General features: G+C 40.5%; 1 protein-coding gene across 2 annotated transcripts in view; it reads left to right on the top strand.

Moving 5' to 3' along the window:
* The window catches only part of tmem198b (transmembrane protein 198b), a 31,581-nt gene extending 16,073 nt beyond the window's left edge, over positions 1-15,508 (top strand). For both annotated transcript variants that reach the window (XM_057337087.1, XM_057337086.1), the window contains 4 exons: positions 6,498-6,782; positions 8,070-8,651; positions 13,533-13,735; positions 13,905-15,508. In XM_057337087.1, coding sequence (XP_057193070.1) covers positions 6,614-6,782; positions 8,070-8,651; positions 13,533-13,735; positions 13,905-14,060 — 1,110 coding nt within the window. In that variant the 5' untranslated portion in view covers positions 6,498-6,613 and the 3' untranslated portion in view covers positions 14,061-15,508. The remainder of the gene's footprint in view (positions 1-6,497; positions 6,783-8,069; positions 8,652-13,532; positions 13,736-13,904) is intronic.
* The last annotated feature ends 76 nt before the right edge of the window (positions 15,509-15,584 follow it).

Here is a 15,584-nt window from a genome sequence, read left to right as displayed (position 1 = left end):
TTTCATAAAATGCCACAAAATCTGTGGTCCCCCTGGATCCATCTCGGGGCCCCCCCAGGGGCCACGGCCCCCAGTTTGAGAACTACTGAGTTATACAACTAGCAGTTAACTAGTGACCAGAGACTACACATAAACAGAACCGTTTGTCATCCCTTTTCCTTCAGTTGCCATAATTGCATTAATAGAAAGGGAGAGGGAACAACGAAAAGGCTCATGTTATGTGTCAGGACTCAGGTGTGTGTTCAAGTAGTTCCCAGTCAGCAAATGAAGAGTTTGGTTGCAAAATTAAACTTGTTTTTATTGTGGGGTTTTTTTTTGTTAGTTTGCTGTATTTTTTTTGTTATTATGGCTTAAATCAAAACAAACCAACTGCAGTTTGATTGATATTAATTGGAATGCACAATAAAAAAAACATGATTTTTGAAACATTTTAGAAACGGAGTTATCTCATTTTGGAAACCAAACTCTTCAAATTTCCTTGGTGCAGATCTGGCCCAAATAAACTGCTGACCTGTGGCCCACTTAAGAAAGTGTTCCCTGGCCCAGATCTGGTCCACATCTTCTTAGCCACAACTAGGGATGGGCGATATTATATCGTTTGCGATATACCGGTAGAAATTCCCCACACGATAGGAATTAGTCTTCCCGCGATATAAACGATAAATTCTAGTTGACGACGTATTTCTTTGTGAGACCCATTCACGGCTCATATGTGAAGCAAAAACGGGTATAGCGGAGGGCGGACGTGAAGCTGAGAAAGAGTTTGCACTAAAAGACGAGCTCTAAATCTCGTTTAGGTTGGCACTGTAGATGCATCTGAGTTAATGTTTAGTTTCACTTTCGTTTTATTTAATTCATTTGTTAAGTATTTGTTGATAGTCATAATACGTTACACCACATTTAGTTTGGCCAAAAGTATTTATTTAAACATTCGTTAGATGTTATGCGCGCGTGCGCAAATAGTTTAATATGATTTCTTGCCTGTTGTATACAGGATGAACGGAGCGTCCCGTGCGTAGTTCGCGCCCACATGTGTTTTCATAGCAACACAGCGTGCACAGCACTGCTGCCTGTTTACATACAGTACAAATGCGAGTTTGTATTACGTTATTTTTTTCTGTTCTCTTTCTGTAGCTCGAGTCATAGACCTATACAGTATATGTTGCTGTGAGAAGAGAAGGTTCACACAGTTCAAGAGAGAGTGATTGACAGCGTGATGCGATCGATCGTTTCCACCCAACAATAGGCTATATACAGTTTAGGTATGACATGATGTGTTTATTGAGCTTTAGTTCATTTAACTTTTCTTTACTACAACCTTTTGAAGTCGAATCTCACTATTATATTTTATATTTACAAAAATACTGTAGGTATATTTTAGGAGCTGTTTGATTTGGGGTACGTTTTACTTTTTGATAATATTTGTTTTTCTGAGGGTCTAGACTACATGCAGCTACTATCACTTGACGCAAAAAACAGCGGTGGATGGCGTTATGGATATACTGTTAGTTTTATCGTTATCGCAACAAATACCAGGAATTATCGTGATAGAGTTTTAGGGCCATATCGCCCATCCCTAGCCACAACTCGACCAGATGTGCCATAATTCTACCAGCAGTGAGCCATATAATAAAGAATGATATGGACCTTATATGTCATTCTTGTTTGGCTGAGTTCAGTAAAGGACTGATGGCCCTTATGTGGGCCACAAGTGGCTGATAGACCAAAAGCCAGAATTCTCCCAGAATTTAACGATATTTACACCACACCATTTTTTTAGTATTCAATAAACACAATCAAACAATATTAAACACAAACGCTGATTCTCAAAATTTATTTTTTATTACAGATTTTGCAAATGGAATTTTAACCCTCTAGCAAATCAAACACTCAACACTACACAAATGTATTCAAAATCATTTGCTTTTGTCATGTTACATGTACTCAAATATCTACAGGTACTTTGTACTCTGTAAGCAGTTTTTTTTAAATAATATGTAACATTCAAAGAGTCTGTATCTTGCATTTTGTACACTAAAACGTGAAGAGTAAACTAACATTCCAGTTACAGTTACATCACTAATAAAGTGATTAAAAATAAACATTATTTACTCCTTTAACAGTTCTCCTTCTGGGGTTATTCCCAATGTCTTTGGGGATCATTTGAAGGGAAATCTGTTAGGAAAAGTATATACAGACATTAGACATCTTTTATATTACTTCACACTTCATTTAGACGCTGATTTTGTTGGTAAGGCCTTCACATAAGAATTTAAACAACAATTAAAAGACAAAACCTGCACTGTAAAATATGTATTCGTCCATTTGAGCCTAGTTGATCTGTCTGGAGAGTGGCGAGTCCATTTTTAGACTGATTTTTCTAATGAGCGTTATTTCGTCATTAAACCATTATCGCTGAGGAAACCCTTTTTTTTCAAATTTCAATAAAAGAACCTTTTAAAATGTCAAAACATCACTTACCTTAACATGGAAAGTTATGAGTAAAGAAGAGAAATGTGCTGTGTGGACTGCGGGACACACTTGATTTCGGCGGGAGATTTCATGTGTTTTTCCAATTACAATCCAAATGTCAGTCACAAGTTGATGTTTCCCACTGTGTGCCATATCTTAAACACATGGTTCTCATGTGTTTATTGTTATCTGGGCCATATACCCCAAAATAAGATGTGAACCAATTGAACATTCCTGCCATTTCTAAAGTTCGAAAGGCCCATATTTGGCCCATATACTGTATGTTCCGCCATGCCATATCTAGGCCAGATGTGACAGATGATTTTCACATGTGGCCCAAATATGCTTGTTATCTGAGTTGCATTTGCTAATGTTTGCCACTTTTACAGTAGTACAGGGGCATCTAAAGATGTATACGCTTTCAGCTTCTCTTTACTAAACATGCTTGGTTTCTCTATCTGATGGATTTTTTTCAGGCCTCTTAACTGGAGGTAATCCTGTCAGTTCTTCCATCCATTGAGTGAGCGTGTACAAGTCGGCCAATGTGGTTCCTTCCGTTAAAGTTAACTTTTTCAAAAATATTTGCGGTCTCAGACGCTTATAACGTTTATTTAAAAAATCAACACCCGTCAAACATGATCATTATAAATATACTTTATTATCATGAAAATACCTGAGGAGGATTGAGGATCAGTGATAAAAAGCATGTCCTTAGGCATTTCCTAGAACTACGTGTGTTATGGTCTTCTTCTGCAGTGCGTATTTGGAGTTTCTGCACGAGAGCGCCCTCTGGCTTTCGGATGCAGCAGCATTTTACCGTACTTCACTCACAAGTTGTGCTTAAATCACGTGATAGATATTTTCGGTTAACCGGGCATAAGTCTAGACGTTGGTACACCGCGGACCTTAAAAACGCCGAACAGATGGAACAACTTAGGCAAGAGACAGCCAGTGGACTCAAGAAAATTAATACTACAGCTCTTCCTGGGAAGCTGAAACTCTGGTGCTTCCAATTTGGCTTGTTGCCATGCCTGATGTGGCCAATTTCAATGTATGAGCTCATGGTGTCTCACACCAAGAACCTGGAGAAATTAGTGAGTACACAAGTGAGGAAATGGCTTGGGCTACCAAGATGCACTAGCAACATAGGGCTGTACGGGAATGGAGCTCTCTCTCTTCCCATTTAAAGCCTTGTGGAGGAATATAAATGCACCAAAACAAGGTTGGAGATGACACTCAAAGAATCCTGTGATCCCTGTGTAAGAGATGCTGCTCCAACAGTAGTGACGGGGAGGAAATGGAACCCAACAACAGCGGTAGGAGATGCGAAGGCAGCCCTCAGACATAGGGACATCGTGGGACAAGTTCAACATGGCAGAGGGGGAGTTGGTTTGGGATCAACCCGCATGGTGAAAATTGACACCAAAGGAACAGCGTCACCTGGTAGCAAAGGATGTTCGGCGTCAAGAGGAAGCAAGTAGAGCAGAGCACTCTCATTTGGAGTGAGCTGTGGAGTATGGAAACAAATAGGTAAGTTTTATCATAAGATCTATATATGATGTGCTATGCTCACCAACAAATCTGCATGTTTGGTGTGGACAGCATCCAGCCTGCCACCTATGTGCAGCTCCAGCAAACCTTAAACATATTCTTGTGGGTTGTAAGAAGAGCTTGCCACAGGGCAGATACACATGGCGCCATAATCAAGTACTAAAGTGCTTGGCTGCAGGAGTAGAGACCAAGAGAGTGGCAGCAAATGTCATCCCCCAAAACGCCCAGGCTAACTACTGTAGCTAAAAAGGCAACCCTTTATTTGGGAGGGGCAGAAAACGCGGGCCAAGCCCTTATCCCCAGATTCAGGTCTGCTGAGTATTGCCAGGGATTGGGAAATGCGAGTTGATTTAAACCACAGATTTATGGCCTACTCACATTGTCCCAATTGAACCGCGCCCGGGCGCATATGATTGTGTAGAGGTTATGATAATGTGTTGTAATGTTATGCCATACGGAACCGGGGGCACTGAGCATGCGTTAACGGTGCCAGTGGGGCTAGAACAGCCTTAGCCAACGGGTTGGCATGTATGGCTGCGTTGATTTTGGTAATGTGTTGTAATGTTATGCCATAAGGGACCGGGGGCACTGAGCATGCATTAACGGTGCCAGTGGGGCTAGAACAGCCTTAGCCAACAGGTTGGCGCGTATGGTTGCGTTGAGGTATGATGCCACCGAGCTACCATCAAAGCAAGTGTTGTTGAGGCTGCAGCCACTAATTTGGTTGAGCTAATTGACATAGGAAGCTGGGTTCAGAGGACAGTTCCAGTGGAGGATAATCAAAAACTGGCCAGTGGTGTGGAAAGAAGAAGCCAATGGCTGTGGTTGAGGCAGATGGACACAGCATCGGCTGCCAGATGACCTTGTAACAATGCAACACACACCCAGGTCTGATCAACCTGCGGTTGGCCTCCCTTGGCTGAGGGTGTCTTGTATAAAGGGCCGAAACACCTATTGAGGCTGAGGTGCACAACTGACGATGTGTCGCATTGATGGGAACCATACTGTAACGAAGAAGGCGAGATGAGAGCTGTGAGGGAACCGTTGCACCGGTCTCGCATCTCTTACGGAGAATGTATTACATTCCAAGTAAGGAAGGAAGGAGGCGGGAACCGGCGAATGTTCAACCAAACTTTTAATAAAATAACCAAACAACAAAACGAAAGTAAATGGCCGACAGCTACCTCACGGTCAACTGCCAGCCACACAAACATAAATAAAACTTAACACAATGTCCAGGCCTGGTCCTCTCTCGTCGTACACTCCTGTCGCTCATCCTTTTATGCGATCTCCTCCGTGAGAGATGCGAGACTGGCGCAATGCGCAGCAGACTCTCATTATCACGCGCGTCACTGGCCTCGCACCGTTCCCTCACAGCTCTCTTCCCGCCTTCCTCGTTACACATACAAAGGGCATTATCAGCAGCACCTCACCAAAAGGCATCTTTCACCCAGGATAATGGATGTGATGAAAGTGGGATCGGACACACAACTCGAGATGTCTCTCTGATAACACAGAGGATGCCTACCCGATGAACCGAGTGAAACCTCAGACCTCCTTTCCTCTATTCATATTCTTGACTGCTCCCCCTGTCATGCATTAGGTGTGAGAAATGTCCTATTGGGCAATTCAACTGTGCTTAAATAGTGGGATTATAACACCTAGTCCTATTAAGAGAATATTAGCACAATGTACATTTATGAAACCTTACTGAAGTTTCATAAGTTTTTTTTAAGGGCATTAACGGTAAAATGGAAATTGTCTATAAAGTCCATCCGTTAATGTTTGTTTAGGTATGTGGTGTGTCCTTTTTTTGTTGGTACAGTCCTGCCTGTAACTGAGTGAATTGTATTCTCATTTTCAACTCAAATTGGATCAGGATTTTTGATGTTTTGGATGTTATGTTTTGGATTTATGTTAGATGTTTAGGATTTATGTTTCTCATAAATTAGAGGGCTTGGTAAGGAACAAGCAAATAAATGAGCTGAATACATTTGAATACACCTGCGTTCTGTAATAAACATGGTCAAAACATGCTGATTGTCTAATCTTCTGTCAAAACCAGTTGCCATTGATTAGACTGAATGAATATCTAACCACAGTACTGTTTTTCACTATCCTTTAGTACTGAATGAACCACAGATGTAAAAGAAAAAACAGGGGCATGACTGAACAAGCAGTGGAGGAGGAGGAGAAGGAAGTGGAAGTAAAGAGAAGGGAAGAATGGCTCAAAGAGAAGTGACTGAGCCTTGTTTGTGTCATTATAATTCTGAACCCGTAAACTTGAATCTTAGATGTAGGCCTATACTGCAAGGGAAGGTTTAGACAAAGATTCTTCTGTAGGGTTAGTTTGTCTGGCCGACTCTGTGTTGATTTTAAAATGTCTTGTTGTCTATTATGGCGTGCACATGAAGTTTAATTTCTGACAATGCATTGATTTTTCATTGATTTATTTGATGTATTCTCTCTTACAGGTAGATTCATGTGGACGGGAGGTGTGCCCTGATTGTGGGTGCATCCCGACACCTCCCACTTCCTGCAGCCACTTCCCTCCCTATAACCTCGCTCCGTCCTGCACTCTACGGTCACCATGACGTCTACCTTGCAGACCCTAGCTTTTAAGCTGGCCCCTCCCTCGAGAGAGGCCGGAAAAGAGCAATTGGACACCTGTAATGATGGCGTGGGACAACGTTACGAGGTAGTCCCCTCAGTTGTCTGCTCGATGTGCTGCCTTTTTGGAATCATCTATTGCTTCTTTGGTGAGTCTGGACTTTATGTTTGAAAACATGTACATTTTCTGGTTACAGTGTTTATTAATGAATTACCAATACCAATATACCTGTACAATGTATTTTGTTGTAACAGCCTGTCGTTGAAGTTTGTCATTAGAGAAGGTTATTGTGGTGGACTCTTGGGTTAATGCTTAAGCTTGTGGTTAATGCTTTTCTTGCTTTATATATCAATATTGATGAGGTTCTGAATAAGGTCGTAGCTTGTATAACTGTTCTGCACTCCACTTAAGACTGGTCATGCAAGATGGGCATATTTTAATTTTTTCTTTGAAAGTTGTAGTTTACTCAAAATAAGAATTCTTTGATTGTTTCCAAACCAGTATGACTTTTCTCCTGCTGCAAAACACAAAAGAAGATATTTTGAAGAACGTTGGTAACCAAACAACATTTGCCCCCATTGATTTCCATTATATGAACCCCAAACCACTGCGACATTTCTTAAAATATCTTTTGTGTTCCTTAGACGAAAGAGTCATATACAGGTTTTATAACTATCCTTTTAAAGGGATACTTCACCCAAAAATTTAAATTCTGTCATAATTTACTCACCTTTGAGTTGTTCCAAATCTGTATAAATTTCTTTTTTCTGATGAACACAGAGAAAGATATTTGGAAGAATGCTTATAACCAAACGGATCTTGCCCCTCCCCCCATTGACTCCCATAGTAGGAAAAATTACTTGTATCATTTTTTTTGTTCTGAAGAATGTAGGACAGCAAACAGTTCTGGGGCACTTCTGACAACCATTGTATTTTTTCCTACTGTGGTAGTCAGTGGGGGGGGAAATCTGTCTGGTTATAAGCATTCTTCCAAATATCTTTCTCTGTGTTCATCAGAACAAAGAAATTTATACAGATTTGGAACAACTCGAAGGTGAATAAATGATGACAGAATTTTCATTTTTGGGTGAAGTAAGCCATACTTCCTCAAGTTCAAGCCTTACTATGGTGTAAAGTTGAAATATTTACGTTTACACAGTTGGTGCTTTTATCCAAAGTTAACTCTGTGAGGTACACTTTTTATGTGTAACATACATTAAATCTGACTGAGAATGAATCGCTTTTAGATTTTTGGCACCTGACGTTAGTGTTAATTTGCTGCTAAAATAAGTTGTTTTCTCTCACTGTTGCAGTATTCTTGAGCTGTGAAATCCACCACTCTGATTTCCAGCATCTCCGTATTAAGCTATTTTTATCTCTTCTCTCTCCTTCACGCATCTTTTAACATATTCTGTTCACACTCTGTCATTCACAGGTTACCGCTGTTTTAAAGCTGTACTGTTCCTCACGGGTCTGATGTTTGGCTCCGTGATCATATTCTTGCTCTGTTACAAGGAGCGCGTATTAGACACGCAGCTGAGCATTGAGGCCAGCGTGGGCATCGGCCTGGGTATCGGAACCCTGTGCGGCCTGGTGACCATGCTGGTACGCAGCGTTGGGCTGTTCATGGTGGGGCTGCTCCTGGGCCTGCTGGTGGCTATCGGGACCCTGATTGGCATGGAGGAGCTGTCGTCCAATCCACCGCGCTCTGTGTGGGTGCCCCTGGGCGTGCTGCTGGGGCTGGGCATGCTGTTCGCTGTCCTCACCCTACAGTGGCAAAGATGCTTCACAACGCTCTCAACAGCCGTGTTCGGGGCTGCCGTGATAGTCGTGGCCGCAGATTATTTCGTGGAGCTTTTCGCGCTGGTGAGATACATATACGAGAGGGTGAAAACGGGCCCCCGGGAGCCGGTATGCTGGATGACGTGGGTGGTCCTGGGAGCCTGGCCTGCTCTCGCCCTGCTGGGCTTATTGGTGCAGTGGAGAGTGACGGCGGAAGGATACTCCCACACAAAGGGTGAGTCAGGGACAGAGAGGGTGGAATATATGACGAGGAGAAGGTTGTACGTATGCATGTGCAGCACGGCAGATGGTTCCTGTCTGTCAGTGCGCTGTCGGGCTGTGAGTAATGATCACAAAATCAATCATGTGGTGTAGAGCATCAGTTCATAGTGTGTGGATCAGGCTCTCTCTGTCTGTCTCAATAAACTCTGTGTCTGACTGTGCATTCAGGGAATTCATTCAGAAGGGTTGAAATGTTTAACGTTTATCTTGAAAAGAGGCACTTTTGTGCCAGAATTTTCAAGATTTGACACTATAACAGTTGTTAACAAACTTGCGAGAGTGCATTTCTGCTCCTCGTGCTAAAACGCAGTCCGCGAGCAGAGGCTTAGACGAACATGCACACAATCCTCTCAATGCTCTCGCAACTGTTCAACACTTGTTTGCTAGTCGAGTTGACTTTTGAGACTTTGGAGGCGGGACAATGGCAGATTTCTCCGCTCCTTTGATTGGTCAGTTTTAACATGCAGTCACCTACAGTATCCTACCTGGATCTTACCCGTTGTAAAAAAACATCCTCATTTGGCATAACACAATACTTTTTTTCCATTTTTAAAATTGGCTTACAGTGCTATGTAAGCCCTTGGCTTTATGGATCTACATATTTGGCGTCTTAACATGAAGTTAAAAATAAATAGTTTGGTAATGTGTATTCATAATATAATATAATTGCTTTTGTATTGTTAATAATTTTCATGAAGTAGTTATAAAATGGGCATTAATAAACTGCTACAACAGTATAACATAATCAAATAATCAATAGCACAAGTTAGTATAAATCACAATATGATGTATTCTCTAAAATGTAATTTAAATAATTTATTTGTTTTGCTTTATTTGTTTTGAAAATATCAAAACTGGTTATACCAGTAGGCATTACCAATTTGATTAGATAACTCAAATTAAATGACTACAGGACATTTCATTCTATTATTATAGTCATTTTCTAAAAGGTCATACATGAAATGTAAGTTTAACTATATTATATATCATACATTTTGTTGACAGATGTAAGAAATCAAAATGTCACTTGTTAAAATACTAACACATAGCTAAGGCAAGGTAATACACTAATCATTAGGTAAGATACAGGTCGTAGTCTGTAGGTGACTGCATGTTAAAAGTGACCAATCAAAGGAGCGGAGAAATCTGCTTTTGTCCCGCCTCCAAAGTCTCAAAGTCAACTCCACGAGCAAGCAGTAGCGGTGTTAACCACCACGCAAATGCGTAGGGCCCCGTAGTGGTCAAAAGCGGTACAATCATTTTTGATGCCTGATCGGCCTGCGTGCACTGCACTGAATTAGTCAAACGCATCTAATAACAGACAGGTCTTCTAATTCAGCTAGGACGTGGGTTACCCCCACTTTGACACTCAGCCAGTTCATTTACAGGAACAACATTCTTTATATTATATAAAGTAAGTCGTTATGGAGATAAGTTTAGGCTGAAATTGAGTAAAGTGACAGCGGAATGTCAACATGTGATTTTTAAGATGTCTTAAAATTACTCCTGTCTGATATTGTGAATTATATTTTGCTGTTATTAGATGCATCTGCTTAAATTTTATGATAATTAGACCCTGGCTCCATATAGCATTAAAAGCAAACTGCATAGTATGTTTTATAGACGTTTTATAGACAAATGACAGACAAAAAGCAAAATTGTTCAGTGCCTTGAACTCTGATTTCCCTGGAAACCGACAGGTTGCTTGTAGGGTTAGTTTTAATACCATCTAGCAATGAATGTCAACCTGTTTACATTTGCCTGTTTCTGAAGCACATCAATATCTTGTAGATTTGTGTTTTGCTGGAAATTACATTAATAGGACTAATGCAATTGTTGTAATTGCCTAGTTTAAGTCGTTTTTTAGGTAGTTAGATCACAGCATCCATCATATATTTTTTTAGGGAGGAAAAGATATTTGATACGCTTAAATATGTCCTAAAAATGTGTATTCTTAAATATCTCCAGCAATTTAATTGCACTGAAATCTTGAGGGTTCTTTACTATTTAATAAAAATAATTTCAGTAATATATTTACTTGATTTTTGTTCATTCTACTGTATTTAGTTTAAATTATTATTGATAGCTCAAATTTTATTACATTTTAAAGAATCAAAATTTGCCCCACAATTTTTGTAGTAGTGGTGCCGCCCCTGCCATAGAAACACAATCATGAAGCGCACATATCAAATATTTAATTCCAAAACAAAGGTTATTTTTATACCAAACTGTTAAAAAATGTGTGCACTGTTATGCGGTTCAAAGTCAAATAAATCCAGGTTATATATATATATATATATATATATATACTGTATATATATATATATATATATATTACATACAAACCATATAGGCCTACTCAATATTACTGCCGTGCAATTCAAAGAAAAAAAAATTGTATGCATGTGTGGGGGGCCTCAGGTCTTGACTTTGCTTAGGGCCCCCAAAATGATAAACGCCCTACGCCCGAGAATTGTGCCCGTGCTCGTCACATCCCGTGTATCGCGGACAGCGTTTTTACACACAAAGCAGAAATGTTCTCTCGCAAAGATTCTTTTCCACACACGTATACTGTTCTGTGCTCTCGCGAGGGTGTGTTTCCGCTCGTGGAACTGTTCTGCGCGTTTAAATCATGCACGCGCGTGTGGTTTTTCTGGCGCGCGAGTTTAGGGACTGAATAAACACCTTATGATAATTATTAATAATTTTAAGCATGCAAAAGTTTAGTAAGTGTAGTATTTCTTTAATCTATGACACCGAGAACTACCATAATTTCAACATTTTCCACCACAGTGTGAAGACAAGAAAATAATGTTGTTACATGTTCTCAGTTTAACATACTGTAATGTTGATTTCATTTCTTAGGCAAGGTTTTGTTAAAAACATTTCAATTTTTTTCACATTTTTGAGAAAAATAAGTTCATCAGTACTGTACAGTTTTAAGCAATAGTCTGCCTCCCCAAAATTCTCATAGTTCACTGACCCTTATGCCATCCAAGATGCATATTAAAAGTATATAACTTACTTTCTTTAGTTAAACACAAACCTTTCTTTTTTTTTAAATATTCATCATTGACAAAATGTCAAAGCTCCAAAAAGCACATACATACATCATAAACGGCATCTTAAAAGTAATCCAGCGAGTAAAAAATGTATGAAGCGTAACAATATATTTGTGAGAAAATGAAAGAAAAGCTAGCGTATCCGAGCACTAAATTCAAATATGGCGATGTGATAACTTCAGATCTCGTTGGTTCTTTGAGTTTTGCTTCAAAATTTTGGATCCTATATACAGTGTGCATATTAAGGCGATATTTCAGAGGTAAAACAAAATTTCCCAATGTTTACTCACCCTCAAGGCATCCTGACTGAATTATGACTTTCTTCTTGAAGAATAATTCAGTCGGATTTAAAATACCACGTATAATTTTTCTTACAAGCAGTAGAAGGGGAGTGAATGGGGGGCAATTTTTTGAAGGTCCAAAAAGTGCATCCATCCGTCAAAGAACTGCTCGACACGGCTGAGTGGTCTTAACAAAGGTCTTCTGAAGCGAATCGATGCGTCTATTTAAGAGAAATATCCATATTGACAGCGCTATTAACGTTAATGTCTAGCTTCTGTTATCCCTCGGCTGCGCGTGAACCAGAGGCTTGTTTTTCCGGCAAATGATGGTGATGAAAGCTCCCGCATAGAGGAGATGGTATCGAACTTAGGCTACGACACGCCTGCGTCATTTGCCGGAAAAACAAGCACAGCCGAGGGATAAAGAGGAGGGATGGAACTAGAGCATTAATCCCTTCGCATGAATCCGTTCGTGTTTTTTACATTATGCACGTAACGTTATACGCCGCTTGCCAACAAAACACAGACATATGACTTAGTTTCACTTATCGCGTGTGATTCATGTCCGGCATTTAGCACTGGGACCGCTCCATCTATCAGTTTCAAACGATCTCCAAATCCAGTGTTATATCCACCATTTATATAACATCCATCACTGAAATGCCGTGAACAAACAAACACACCTTGACTTCTCTCTCTATCGCAAGTGTAACGAGCTGCAGCCCCACAGCACAGCCAATCTTGATGCAGTGCAGCCAATCTTGATGGTAGGCGGGTCTTAATATCGCTCGTCGATTGGCGTGTGGGCGGGCTATTTCTTTCACCTTGCCGAGCTTTTCCGGGAGAGTTGCCCAATAAAACGAATAGGATCACTGTTACGAAACAGGGATCCAGTCTTATAAAAAACTTTCGAAACAAGTTGGAGTGCTGGGGGAGTGTATCAAGCACAGAAATACTACGTCATATGTGCAACTATTTTTTTAACAAGTTGACCATGTTAAGCACGAGAAGCCAGCATGTTTAACATTGTAAAGAAGTCAGAATGCATGAAACAGCGTTAAATTCCCCCTTTCATAGCGCTGTCAATATGGATATTTATTTTAAACAAACACATCGATTCGCTTTAGAAGACCTTTGTTAAGACCACGGAGCCGTGTCGAGCAGTTCTTTGCTGGATGGATGGATGCACTTTTTGGAGCTTCAAAAAATTGCCCCCCATTCTACCGCTTGTAAGAAAAATGATACGTGGTATTATAACTCCGACTGCATTATTCTTCAAGAAGAAAGTCATAATTCAGTTAGGATGCCTTGAGGGTAAAACATGGGGAAATTTTGTTTTGCCTCTGAAATATCCCTTTAATTTGTGATGGATTTTTTATAAATAACATATCGAAGATGGTATACGAGTGAGTAAATATATAAGAGAAAATGTTAGATTTTTAGTTTTGTTTTTAGAAGAACTGTTTACTTTATTGAATGTCTCTCTCTCAGTTATGATCAGTCGTCAGCAGCGGCGAGTGCAGCTCATGCGCATTCGGCAGAAGGACGAGAGGAGGGAGTGTGGCAGGAAGAAAAAGCGGAAGCAACAGCAGAACTCGCACAACACACATGCTGCCAAAGCACTTCACCCGGAGCCCGCCTACCGCAGGAAACCCAACCCTGTACGCCGCTTTGATGGGGATGTGCTTTCACCTGTGAGTCTTCACATGCACACCCGCACAAACTATCTATCTGTCTATAAATACCTATGAATAGTCCTGACAAATCTAAATAATGTTACATAATCTAAATGATATTTTATTGTAATATTGATAATATTTATATGAATGTAATCAATTAATCTCTGTCTTTTCTCTTTTCCAGAGTTATATCCAGAGTTTTCGAGAGAGACAGGTGGAAGGGCGGGGTTATCCAGTGGGCGGGCTTGTGGCTGCGGGTCACACGAGTGTCGATATAGACTATGACTGTGGGTCTACCGTCCCACTCACTGCTGGGGTCGGACCACATGTTCAGGTCTGACCTCACTCATATAATCGCAAACAAACAGACACTGATCAACAAAAACACATTATGCTACTCTGGTGCTGACCTGACCCTGACTCACTGTCCCATACACTCACACACACATCCAGCAGCTCCTCCAGATCAAAACTATTATAGCACTTAAAAGAGAAAAGATGCAACTCTACCATTGGACCATAGTTGCATCCCTGAGCTGTTTTCTAACACACATGCAAGCATACTAGCACACGATAACATTTTGCTGAACGTGTGTTTGCGTACTATTATGAGGTCAGTAGTGACAAATCATGCTGGGCTCCATTCTGTCGAAATATTTTTTAATAACGTCAACTGTTGTTAAATAGTGTGTTGCCTGTTCGTCATTGTTTCACAAAACTGCGTTTCTTCTTGTGAGGAATTCATCAGTCGGTGCTGAATCTCGTCTTTGTATTACAAGGCTGACAGCCCCCCCACGCCCCTCAGTAAAGTTCGTGGATTTCACCAGTCAAGTGTCTGTACTGTAAGATCCCACATTCCGGCCCAGGACTGTACCAAATACCAGTGAGCAGGGGTGCCTTGCTTTGAGACTCCGGTAAAAAAAAACTCCTTAGCCTTTATCCAGAAAGGCTGTAGGGCAAAGAGCCATAATACTGCTGATCAGAGCCACCAGGTCCACTCTGGGATGCGGAGATGAACGTCTGGTGAAGAATTGAATTAAGAGCAAGCAAGATACTGAGGAATGAGAGTGAAGATACTCAGGGATGATATGAATGTTATGGAGATTCAACAAAAGAAAATTAGCCGCAACGGGGGAAAACCTACAAGGACAATGACATAATGGACGTTTCCCCCTTTGTGGCAAGCGTACGTACAGGGATCTCACCATGACTGTTCAGATACCGCTGAGTATAAAACTAGTTTGCAGTGCCATCCAAGGGAACATTTGTAGTGTCCTCGAGGGCATGATAGTGGAGGCTGCCCCTGAAAGGAGCAAACTTTCTTTTAAAAAGAACCCCATAATCCCTTGGGGCAAACTGCATGATATAATGGCCCCCACTTTGTTTTCATGATGCATTATCGCACCTGTCTGAACAATTGAAAGCAGATCATGTTCTCTCTTTTTTTTATCTGCAAAGCAGAAACATTTATGTTATGTACATAAAATGCACATTTAATGTATCCATTTCAACATGGCCTCTCATATTTATTAGATATTAGTTTATTTCTTACTAATTGTTCAAGGGTGCTAAACCCTGACATGTTAATGAATGGTTATATTTATTAGTTTTGTTTGTTTTACATAATGAGTCATGTTTTCTACTTTCTGTCTGATAACGGAGTGTGGTCCAATCATGCAATGAAACCTTTTGACAATCTGACATAAACAGTTTTTGTTTTTCTTCTGACACTGTACAACAGCATGTGTTTGTATGGGCCTGGTTATTATGGTAAACATTGTGAATTCACTTTGTCTCTTGTGCTCTGTGACTCTCTTTTTTCCAGTCAGTTTTTCATATGATCACTTGTGTAGGTGAGGACACA

This window comes from Triplophysa rosa, linkage group LG7 (assembly GCF_024868665.1).
Source record: "Triplophysa rosa linkage group LG7, Trosa_1v2, whole genome shotgun sequence".
In the NCBI taxonomy this organism is placed as follows: domain Eukaryota; kingdom Metazoa; phylum Chordata; class Actinopteri; order Cypriniformes; family Nemacheilidae; genus Triplophysa; species Triplophysa rosa.
This window is presented reverse-complemented; position numbering and strand designations above follow the sequence as displayed.